The following is an 11912-nucleotide window of genomic DNA, read 5'->3' on the forward strand; positions in this document are numbered from 1 at the left end:
TAAATTATTTCATTAAGAAATTTTTTTTTAAGATTAGTTGTTTTTTTGGGTAAGAGGAGAACGCGCATCTACAATCTCTGTCACACCTCTGTCCTTCGGGTGATCACTCTGCGGCGAATATTTTGTATGCACTGGATAAATTTATCTTATGTAATAATCTGTAAATCACACAGAAAATATAAACCGTACTAGGCAAGTCGTGTGCGACATATAATCGGGAAGGCATTAAGGAGAATCCATCCGATGGATCATGGTTATTGAAAAGGAGTAACTAACAAAAAAGAAAAAACACGAGACGACAACATAGTCAAATAAATGTCCGTGCCAGCGAGCAAAAGGGCTTTTCTTTTTCTTTTTGCTCAGAAGAGAGAGGAAAAAGGGTTTTAAGACGACTCAGCTACTAATAATACAATAATTGTTCTTTGCTCTTCCCCTCCCCCTCTATGTTTACAGTGTAAGTATAGAAGACAGAAGAGTGTACTGTATACATATGGTCTCTGTTCTCTGCTTCTCCACTACCACGTCCAGACAAACAACAAATAAACCCTTGTAAAACCCTAAATTTTTCTTACTTTTACAGTCTCACCCCCTTTAGTTGTTCATTTTATTTTTGTGGTTAAAATCAAAAAATACAAAATACACTACACTAATTTATTTATTATAAAGACGGCCGCTCTTTTGAGCAATAAGCTGCTAGTAAGCAGAGTTGCCATGGCATTCTTGGGGTTCTCAGTTCAGTCTTCCCCTTTCAAACCCACCTCTTATCTTTGGTTTTCCCCTCATTCCTTCTCCTCTTCTCGCTCCTTTTGGGCTTCTTCTGGTAAAGCCCTCCACAGGTTTGTCCCTCCCTTTTCTACCTTTTCTTTTTATTATAATAATACTTTCTCTGTTTCAATTCATAGTTTGGCTGATTAAGAAAAAGTACTTTTGATTGTGGTCTTAAATGTCTTAACATTTGTGTGACTTTTGTTTTATTTGGTTACTGTTTGCCACTTGTTTTGGAATGCAGTGTGAATACTACTATTTGATTTTTTTTTTTGTTTCTTAATTTACTTATTACCCTTGTCTTTTGTAAAGTTTAAATGCTTGCAAAAGTGCAGTAGGATTCTGTAAACGATTTTGAGAATATACTACTAGACTTTATACGCTCCCTAGACACTTAGAAACAAGTCGAGTGATACTTTTGTACACCCGTCCTTGCTTTTGAAGTTGTTAATAAAATTACTTTGTAAAAAGTATCAGTAGATAGTTGGCATTACAGTTAGGACGAAGATGGTGGACCAATTATCAGCTTTCTAAGGTCACAGTGGAGAATTATTCTAGTGCTGTTTCTTAAGTTCTACTTATGGTGTGTGGAGGGTGCCGACTTTGTGCTGATTATGGAAATTTGGAATATATTGCTGATCATGAAACATCATCCCATCATATTATTTTGTAAAAATTGACACTTATTTTCTTTGACGAAGAGGAATTTTTGCTTCTTTGTCCACTCACCACTGTAATGCAGATACTTATGCCAGTTAAGATATATGTGAATATGTTTTCGACAATGTATGATCTGATGAATAGGGAGAGAATAGAAAGCACAATGCCAGCGATTGAATGTTAGATTACCAAGTCCCAGTTCTTTTTCTATTCAAAACTGATTATCATTTGCAGGCGGGAAGATTGCAAAACTCAGAGTGTAGAAAATGCATCGTTCAGCTTAGCAGTGCTTGGCGATTCCATTAAACAAATATCAAGTCACGAAAGGAAGTTATTTTCTAGTGGACTACAACATAAAATTGAGGAAGACAGTACTTACGGATGGATCACTGAAACTAATGCTCTTAAAGCTTCTAAAGCTAAAAGCTCTTATAATAGTTACAAAAAGATTTCAGCAGCAAATTGCAATGTTAGTGCCTCTACAAATCGGAAGGTGAAAGATGAATTTTTTGATGTTCCAACTGAAGTCAATACGAGAATGATGCGTGAACGCATCACCTCTAGCTATTCTGCCACAACCTGTATTTTAGGAGGCAACTTATCTTCAAAAAGCAAACCACCTTATAACCCTGCCGGAGGAGAAAAGAAGGTAGTTGGAAACTGGAGAGAGTATGAAAACCATTTGCCACAATTATCTGTAGGTCTTAACCATTCAAGAGTCAATGGAGCTAGGTCAGTAAATGAGGTTGATGGTTCTAATGTATCTCATTACAAACCCTTATCAAAAGATTCCCATCTTAATGGGCAATTATCAAGCAAAATTATGGAAGCAAAGTTGGAGAAGGTAAATAAACTAAGGGAGGGTCATGCATCTGATCAACTAAGACACAGTGTGAATGGGACCGAGACCAAGGTAGTTACTGTCAAAGCAAAAGGTGTTATCCAGGAGCGTGCTATGAATAAAATGGAGAAGAATGTAATTCAAGCCGTGACAGCTGATGTCATGAATGGAGCTGAGGCCAATGCAAAAGGGGTTATCCTGGAGCGTGCAACTAATAAAATGGAAAAGAATGCAATTCAATCCATGGCAACTGATGTCGTGAATGGAACCAAGACTAGGATTGTCAGTGATGAAGGATCAGGTGTAAGTCAGGTTTCCCTCCGTGAGAGGCTGGGTGCAATGTATGACAAAGTTCATATAGTTGACAATTTATCAGCAGCTAAGGAAATTGTCAGAAAACTTACAAGTCGGTACAGGCATCTCGTCCATGCGTGTGATACAGAGGCACGTCTATCTTAGTTTTGTTTGGTTCTTCTGATTTCTTGAGATTTCCATGCACATGGAGAATTCTTCATTTGCAATTTAATTTGTCGCTCAGCCACTTTAGAGCTTATTTACCCTTTTTGATCAATCATACGCAGGTAGCAAAGATTGATGTTAAGCAGCAAACACCTGTTGATCATGGAGAAATTATATGCTTCAGTATTTATTCTGGACCAGAGGCTGATTTTGGTGATGGGAAATCTTGTATCTGGGTAGATGTTCTTGATGGAGGTGGCAAGAACCTCTTAGTTGAATTTGCTCCATTTTTCCAAGACCCATCCATTAGAAAGGTAGCTCTTTTATGATGGTTACTTAATTTGGTTACGTTTGTTCCTCCAAATGCCTTCTTTTGTGGCTGTCTATTGAAGATCTTTGTTCATGGCTTGTGTCATTTACTGCATCATATCATATACCATTAACATACAAATTATAATGTGCAGTGGTTTTTCTGTAGGTTTGGCACAATTATAGCTTTGACAACCATGTCATCGAGAACTATGGGTTTAAAGTATCTGGCTTTCACGCTGACACAATGCACATGGCACGACTTTGGGATTCCTCTAGGCGAACTTCAGGTGGTTATTCACTAGAGGCACTAACAGGTGATTCCACTGTCATGCGTGATGCTAGACCGGTCCATGCTGAAAGGCTGTTCCATGGTGAAGGTCTGTTTGGTAAAATATCTATGAAAACGATCTTTGGTCGGAAAAAGCTGAAGAAAGACGGAACTGAGGGTAAAGTTACTGTCATTCCTTCTGTTGAAGAGTTGCAAAAAACTGAAAGAGAACTATGGATTTGTTATTCTGCACTAGACTCCATAAGCACATTGATGCTTTACGAGAGTTTGAAGAATAAACTGTCTAAACGGATCTGGACATTCGATGGAGTTCGTAAAGGATCAATGTATGAGTTTTATGAGAAATACTGGCGTCCATTTGGTGAGCTTCTAGTTCAAATGGAAACCGAGGGTGTGCTGGTTGACCGTGCCTATCTTGCTGAGATTGAGAAAGTGGCTAAAGCTGAGCAGCAGGTTGCTGCTAATAGATTTCGTAACTGGGCAGCTAAGTACTGTCCTGATTCAAAGTACATGAATGTTGGAAGTGATACACAGTTGCGGCAGCTGTTTTTTGGTGGTATCCAGAATAGGTATAAAGCTTTCCAAAAATTACTTTCTTGCGAAGAAACTTAATCTAAATGTTTAGTGTGTCGAATAACTTGCATTTTGCATATCACACATTTCTCGTTCATCTGTGTGTCTGGTAGTCAAATAGCATCCCCCTCTGTACTCTTTCACCAGTGTAGAATATTATTGATTTTTGCTATATGCAATCAATTATGGTTGAGCAGCTTTCCTTGGCAAATCCCGCAATGACACACAGGGCAATAAAATATGTACATAAAGTGTAATCACCACATGAAGAACATGAGCCACAATGCAATCATGCTTTTGCTGATTTAATATTTGTTATTGATCATAAGCTTCTCTGCAAATCCTATCTTATATTGTTATTGAGTAAAGTTAGATTTTATTGCTTATCTAAGGTACATGGGAGGTGTAAAGTATATACATTGCAAAAACTCTAGCTCCCACAAAAGGGAGGGAATTGAGGAGTCGGAGTATAGTACCTAAATAGCTAAACCAAAAGACCAAGTACGAGCATCTATATTTCAATCTCTGCGCTGCTTCTATTCAAATTTCACCTACGAGAGGTGATGGCGTCCTCGTGCATGAGATTCAACTTTCGAGGATCCATGTTCTTGTTAATTTCCAGATGCCATTTATACAACTACAATAAAATCCAGTTAACCTCCTGGAAGTTTTGCGTTGGAGTATGTTACCACAATTTCACATTAAGCTATGGCAGCATATAATGTCTTTGGTTTCGTTTTTTCTTCAGGTTGTCTTATGCTTATTCAGTCCGAAAATACCTTGCATTTGATTTTCTTTTTCTTTCCAAAAATAATTTCTGAACAGAAAGAATTCTGATGAGAGTCTACCATATGAGAAAGAATTCAAAGTTCCAAATGTTGATAAAGTAATTGAAGAAGGAAAGAAGGCTCCCACCAAATTTCGTAAAATCCGACTACATAGAATTTGTGATCTTATCGACACTGAGATGTACACTGCCAGTGGCTGGCCTTCTGTTAGTGGGGATGCTTTGAAGGCTCTCTCTGGCAAAGTTTCTGCGGACTTTGATATTCTTGATGAAGCGGATGACAATGCTGAGGAAGATCCTGAAACAAGCATTGATGAAGCTTTAGCTACAAATAATGAAGTTCCCAGTCAAGAACCAGAAGTTTCTATTTATGGATCAGCGTACAATGCCTTTGGAGGTGGGCAGAAAGGAATTGAGGCCTGCCATGCCATTGCAGCATTATGTGAAATGTGCTCCATAGACTCTTTAATATCCAACTTTATACTCCCATTGCAAGTAAGTTGCTTTGTGTTCTTTTCCATGATGTGGTATATAGTCTTTCCTCATGGAACAGCCTAAGAAGTTCAGGGCAATTTTGACTTGGCTGTAGAATTTGTTTGTTAAATGATATGCTACTAAATGTTCTCTTCCTATAAATTTCTGGACTTGATTATGATTTTTCCATCTTAGGCTGAATTGGGAATTAGTCACCTTATATCTTAGTCAAAACTTGCTGGTAAAACAGTAAATTAAATGGTCAGAACTCAGAAGGATTAGCAATCATTGATATCGAGTAGAAAATTCAAGGAATCCTTTACCTCTGTGATAGTAATCACTAATCAGTTATCACTAAATGGAGAGATGCAGTAGAAGATAGTCAAGAGTCATTTTTGTTGATGTTACCATACACCGCATGCTTGTTGACAAACCGAAAGTTTGCGATGAGGAACTGATCTATAAAAAATTTGACTTGGTTTTATCTTGGCACTGATCTCATGGGTGGTCTATGTGGGAAAGTTCCTACAATATGAAGTCTTCACTGTGGTGTGGATAACCCGCTCAACGGATACTTCATCAAAAAAAAGAAAATACTAATCCTTTTCTGATTGTTTAAAATAATTTTTCTGCTTTTGTAATAGCGCATGAGAATGACATTTCCTGAAGTTTCATGATGATCGGCTTTCCTCTTTCATATATGAATCTCTGAGAAACATTTTTGCCTCGGGTGCTGTCATTTTGAGCGACAAAAACTGCAGTGACCGAGTTATTCACGACTCACTGTTTAATCAGGCCTTAGTATGGATTACTCTTGTTACCTCACATTTTTGTAAGGTGTCTAGGTGTTCACAATCAATGAATCAGGGTTCTCTGTAGGACAGGACACTCAAGAGCTTTCTTTGGACTCTGATTTTGATAGGTTAGCAATGTAGTGGAGACGGAAGTACCGACAAGGTGTTTGGTTGAGGTTGAAGCTAGAGTAGCCGTAACATCATGGAAGATGGTTTTGAGGCAAAAACTGAGTTAATTCATTTCCCAAGTGTCATGCTTTTTTCCAAAAATTTATGTCTTGAATAATTTTTCTCTAGAGATGTAGCAGCACAATAGTCACAAATTGCACCTCTCTACTTTTGGGTAAGAGATACCGTCTGATGTACCTTTTCTTGAACTAATTGGCAGTGTGGGTTAGGTTTCTTTATTTTGAAGTCGAAGCTTTCTTTTTAATGACATTGCTCTATCTATCTCAGGGCCAAGATGTATCGGGTGAGAATGGACGAATTCATTGTTCCCTGAACATTAACACTGAAACCGGGCGCCTGTCTGCGAGGAGACCAAATTTACAGGTTTATTTATATTTCACTCTGACTTCTTAACTGTTCATGTATTTTGTTTCACAGATATGCCATCAGCCACTTTTTGTCTTGTTTTAGATGTCGCTTCTCACAATTTTCTTTCTTGAACTCAAGATTTGATATTAACCTATAAATTTACAAAAATGTCGTAAATGTGCTTCTCCTTTATCGCTAATTGGGCTCATGCTGTATTTCATGGCTCAAGTAAAGTGATATCATGTAAGAACTTCAATGGTCAGCAGTCTGTCACTTTTGTTAGACCTTACACATTTTATTTTTATTTTTATTTTTTGCGCCAAACTACTCATCAGTCATTGCTTGACTGGAATGTTGCTTCAAATGTTCTTTCTTGGCAATACAGAACCAGCCTGCTCTGGAGAAAGATAGGTACAAAATTCGTCAGGCTTTTGTAGCTGCACAAGGGAATTCCTTGATTGTGGCCGACTATGGGCAGGTATCTAGCCGCTTACCAGTTATATTTAGTTTTTATTTTTTGAATTGGTTGCAAAAATATTGACATTTTTTCTTATAATTAGTTGGAACTTAGGATTCTTGCACATCTTGCCAACTGTAAGAGCATGTTGGATGCTTTCAAAGCTGGTGGAGACTTCCATTCAAGGACTGCTATGAACATGTATACTCACATCCGTGAAGCCGTTGAAAATGGTCAGGTACTTCTTGAGTGGCATCCTCAACCAGGTGAAGAAAAACCTCCAGTTCCTCTTCTAAAGGTAATTGCAAAACACTTACTTATTGTGGATGGTGAAACTTTTCAGATTTAATATGTAGAAGACAGGATAGTTGTTGGATTTAATACCCATTGTATTTTACACCTTGTGAGCTACTTCCAAGAGGGAAAATTCCGTTTCTTCAAAAGGAACAAGAATTTTAGTGCAAGATATTTGATTTATTGGGATTTTGATACAGTATAATGCAAATTCCTTTTCAGGATGCTTTTGGCTCTGAAAGAAGGAAGGCAAAGATGCTCAATTTTTCAATTGCGTACGGGAAAACTACAATTGGACTTGCCCGCGATTGGAAGGTACTTCAGCATTTTGAGACAAAATATCTATTTAATTACCTTGATTTCTATAGAATTTGTTGGGTCTGCATGAGCTAAATGAATACTATCATACTCAGGTATCCATAAAGGAAGCTAAGGAAACAGTTGATCGGTGGTATAGTGATAGAAAAGAAGTGTCAGATTGGCAGGAACAACGCAAATTTGAAGCACGCGAGTTCAGACGTGTTCACACGCTTCTAGGACGGGCACGCTGGTTCCCATCAGTAAAAAATGCAACTGGATCTGTAAAAGGTCACATAGAACGAGCTGCTATAAATACTCCAGTGCAGGTCCATCTTAATACACTTCGCTGTATTCTTTGTGTGTGTTGCCATCGTCTCTCCCTTCTTTTTTCTTTAATAAGTTGTCTGCATGCCACGTATGTCATGCTGACTTCTGAAGTTTTTGACAGGGAAGTGCTGCAGATGTCGCTATGTGCGCCATGTTAGAGATATCAAAGAATGCACGACTAGAGGAGCTTGGATGGAAATTGCTTTTACAGGTTTATCTTCCATTGCCCTTTACTGGACTCATCTCATTTTAAGAAACGGAAAAAGTGAGAAATAAATAAAAAAAGAAAAAACAGTATTCTGCTATCATATTTGCTGTGGGTGTATCTCTCAATATCTCGGGCTCTGTTCACCTACAACTTTGGAGCTCACCTGTTGATCTCATGCTGAGTTTGATACGCATGTCTGTTTAACTGGGGTATAGGGTTTGCCATTTGTTGTGCGTAACTACAGACGAAAAGATTATAACCAAAAATTTCAGGAATGTTGGAAGATGAATGGTTACTAGGAGGGAGATTCATTTTTCCTGTAACAGAAAGGGCATATGGCATATTTATATTTTTATGTTTGGCATAGCTTTTTTTGATGAAGTAAGATAATATCATTGAAAGGGCATCGGGAAGATGCCAAATTACAAGAACAGAAATTATGTTAGCTCCCGTACAAAAGACAAAAAACATTGTAAGCTCCGGTACAAGAGTACCTATGCTAGAACCAGGGAGCTAACAAAATCCAAAAAAGTGTCAACGCTATTAACAGTGGAAAGAAAGTTCCAGCTGAACAAACTAACTAAACATCTAGCTTTTAGGGAATGTGTTGGAGTTGATATTCCATCAAAACATCTGTCATTTCTTTCCTTCCAAACAATCCAAAATATGACTGCTGGGATCATTCTCCATATTCTTTTGATGGAGAATATTTATGTATGTGTCTTATTTTTTTTTATTTTTTTTGCAGTCCCAGTTAATTGTTTGCGTCGTTTGTCATTAGCGAACAATTGTGCTTGATCATTTGTTTTCGAACAGGTTCATGATGAAGTTATTTTGGAAGGGCCGGAAGAATCTGAAAACGAAGCAATGGCAATAGTGGTTGACTGCATGTCCAAGCCTTTTGGTGGAAAGAATATTCTCAGAGTTGACCTATCTGTTGATTCTAAATGTGCCAAAAACTGGTATTCTGCCAAGTAAATGATGGATTTCATCGACATATACATGGACTTTTATCCAACTCCGCTCCATTCCCTGCATTTGTTTTGTCCCTCTGACCTTAGCCCATAACCTTGGAACCCAATTTCCAACTTCCGGAATTTCTTACAAGACCTGTATCTCGCATCTACCCCTGTTTAAGTCTGAACAAGCTGTATTAAGCCATAACCATGACTCGCATGTATAGAGATTAATCTAACTTGATCTCATGGTCCCAATCATGAGGTAAGTCCAGCGTGTCAGCTAACGGATGATTCTTTCGACCATCAATCCATAGCTGCCTCGATTCCATCTTTGCTTTTTTGTCAAGTCCAGAATCTAGTGCTGTTAGTCCATTTTTTCAACAGGTCTTAATACATATGTAAATACTAACTTTTCTTTTTCTTTTTCTTTTTCTTTTTGAGTAAGTTGTATGTAGCCCTATTCTGAGATCAAAATGTTTGTAAAAGTACATCTTACCCTTGTGATATTGTCTACATAGGTGTATATTTCTTGGCCTAGAGTTTTTTCAACATCTTATTCTTTTTTGTACCATTACCCTTCTTCAGAATGTTTTCATATGAAACTAGAAAGGCTATGTATCCTCTCTCTTGTGCTTGAAAGTTTTACCTACAGATTTTGGCCGTTGAAGAAACTAAATGTGTAATTGCCTGTAATCAAACTTAATCACATAAATAAACTTATGTATCCTAATGATATCAAGAGTATTAGTGCGGTAAGCTTCAAGTTCAAGGGCTTCTTCCATGGTCATTTTTTTCTAATACCTCTTTTTAAATTAAAAATCAGAAGATTTTAATTCTGTAATAATTGAAAATGAGCCAAAACCATGACGTCGTGGTAGGAGATTTGGCGCTACAAATACAATATTGAGATGAATGGAAGGAGTTAATGGTGGACCAAACACTTGAATAGAAAGAAAATTAATTAGTAGTATATTAGTATCAAAGTTTTAACTTTTGTAAGTGGACATTAGTTTATTTTATTGTATATTTGTATTTGGTGGAGGATCTTGAGATTCAGAGTAGAACACAAAATTTGACGTTAAATTCCTCAATTTCTTTCGCAAAATTACTTTAGTAGATATGACAAAGCTTCTGAATTTCCAAATTAATCCCTTATGGTTTTCGCTCATTTCAATCACAGTGCATCATTAATCACATACCAAATATATGTGACAACATTAATAATACGGTTGTTTACAGTTAGAAGAACATAATTGTTTATATATATATATACTAATTCGGCATGATTAGTACCCTTTTATCCTTCTTTTTGCAAGCCAAACAAATCAACATGTCTATTATTAGGTCAAAAATATTATTCATGTGTTTGTAGTAAAAAACAATAAAGATGCTCAGCTTCCGTGCCAGCTTCTAACTAATTGTGCATTTAGTTAACTTCATTTCAACTAAGAATTGGTGATGATATTTTGGTTTTATTCCCTTAATCCTCCCCCCCACCCCTTTGGATAAAAAACTGTATTTTGCTGTTGAGCTGAACATATTTCAGCTTTGGCCCAGGAATCAAAGCTGCCAAATGTTTCTTAGTTAACGTCGGCTGTTACTTCTTTGATATTGGTGAAATTGGTCCACTCTAATTGTACAATCTTCAAAGAAATTTGATTTTGGATTGATATTTGGTGGTTTCTTGTTTCTATTAAGGTGATCATTTGAACTATTAAGGAGGTCTTCACTAGAATCTCCTTTAAACCGTTACTTGAATGAAATTACCTCTTGTGAAATAATATTGAATATTTGATCCTTATTTGCCAACCATACATTGTCTTACCAAAATCTAATTCTCTCTCGATATGTTTCTTAAAAATATGATTCGAGTAGATTCTGAACGCAAAAAATCTTCCATTGGTAGACGATTGTGTTTTTCACGTATTTTGTTACTCATGTTAGTATTTTCACTTTTGATATCTCCCAAGTCTTGTCACCCCCTGAACTCTAAACTGAACCTCTTCAATAACCAGCATCCAACTCCTGCTCCGTAATGTATTTTCTTGTTGAATATAAAATAACATGGAGTTAAGGCTGTAGGTGTGTCTTGCTTTCCATCATTTGTTATTGAACAGAAAGATAAAGAAAAGTAGTAAAGTGTTAACTTCAAATTAAATCGCGAGTGCTCTTCCATTATATCCCACCAATCAACCCAGAGAAAAAAGAAGTGCATATCTCTTTTTATCTAAGAAATACTACTTAAGATCTCTATCTTCAGTAAGCTATTTAAATGAAGAAAACAAATTTAGGAATTTATTGTTTGATATTAATGGACTAAACAAAAGAAGAAATGAAAAATGAAAAAGGCGATAAGGGACAAAAAAAGGTGGATAGGAAGCTTACTGATTTACTACATTCACATATCAGAGCCAGGTTTCGATCCTGGGACCTGTGGGTTATGGGCCCACCACGCTTCCGCTGCGCCACTCTGATTATTGATATCGAAATTGCTTCATTTTTTTTTATATATATATATTGATTATAACTTTTGATGCCTTGTCATTTACTTTTTATACTCCCTTACTCTTGAGCCCATTTGGATTAGCTGATTGTAAATAGCTGATAAACTTGTAGTGTCGAAAAATTTTTTTAAATGCTAAAACTGATTTTTAAAATAAGCATTTACGTGTTTGGATAGAAGTGCTGAAATTGATAATAAGCAGTTGATGTGTTTGATTAAAAAATGCTGATAAGCTATTCTTTTGTTAAAATGACTAAAATACCCTTGAATCTTTTTCAAAAGATTATAAATTAAAATTTTTTTTGTAAAGAAAAGAATTAATAACGAATATGGAATGAAGAGAAAGTTAAGAAATTTATTTTGGGAAAAGTAT

At 36.5% G+C, this 11912-nt stretch overlaps 1 protein-coding gene across 2 annotated transcripts; it reads left to right on the forward strand.

The window, feature by feature from the left end:
- Nucleotides 1-356: 356 nt before the first annotated feature.
- LOC107778178 (DNA polymerase I B, chloroplastic/mitochondrial) lies at nucleotides 357-9675 on the forward strand. 2 transcript variants are annotated; one of them, XM_075241505.1, is made up of 12 exons: nucleotides 357-836; nucleotides 1660-2714; nucleotides 2852-3039; nucleotides 3204-3895; nucleotides 4725-5181; nucleotides 6411-6506; nucleotides 6877-6969; nucleotides 7052-7246; nucleotides 7465-7557; nucleotides 7656-7868; nucleotides 7991-8080; nucleotides 8894-9675. In XM_075241505.1, the coding sequence occupies exons 1-12, from the start codon at nucleotides 712-714 to the stop codon at nucleotides 9053-9055; spliced, it is 3459 nt and encodes a 1152-aa protein (XP_075097606.1). In that variant the 5' UTR covers nucleotides 357-711; the 3' UTR covers nucleotides 9056-9675. The 2 variants fall into 2 exon arrangements, with proteins under 2 accessions (XP_075097606.1, XP_016453870.2); XM_016598384.2 differs by having other exon boundaries at nucleotides 1660-2710; nucleotides 2848-3039.
- The last annotated feature ends 2237 nt before the right edge of the window (nucleotides 9676-11912 follow it).

This window comes from Nicotiana tabacum, chromosome 21, assembly GCF_000715075.1.
Source record: "Nicotiana tabacum cultivar K326 chromosome 21, ASM71507v2, whole genome shotgun sequence".
Lineage (NCBI taxonomy): Eukaryota > Viridiplantae > Streptophyta > Magnoliopsida > Solanales > Solanaceae > Nicotiana > Nicotiana tabacum.

Bases quoted from the DNA above. Each gene is read 5' to 3' on its own strand.
- LOC107778178 (XM_075241505.1), top strand. From the start codon at position 712: ATGGCATTCTTGGGGTTCTCAGTTCAGTCTTCCCCTTTCAAACCCACC. The intron at 6,507-6,876 runs GTTTATTTATAT...TTGGCAATACAG, and splicing joins CGAGGAGACCAAATTTACAG to AACCAGCCTGCTCTGGAGAA. The intron at 7,558-7,655 runs GTACTTCAGCAT...TATCATACTCAG, and splicing joins GACTTGCCCGCGATTGGAAG to GTATCCATAAAGGAAGCTAA.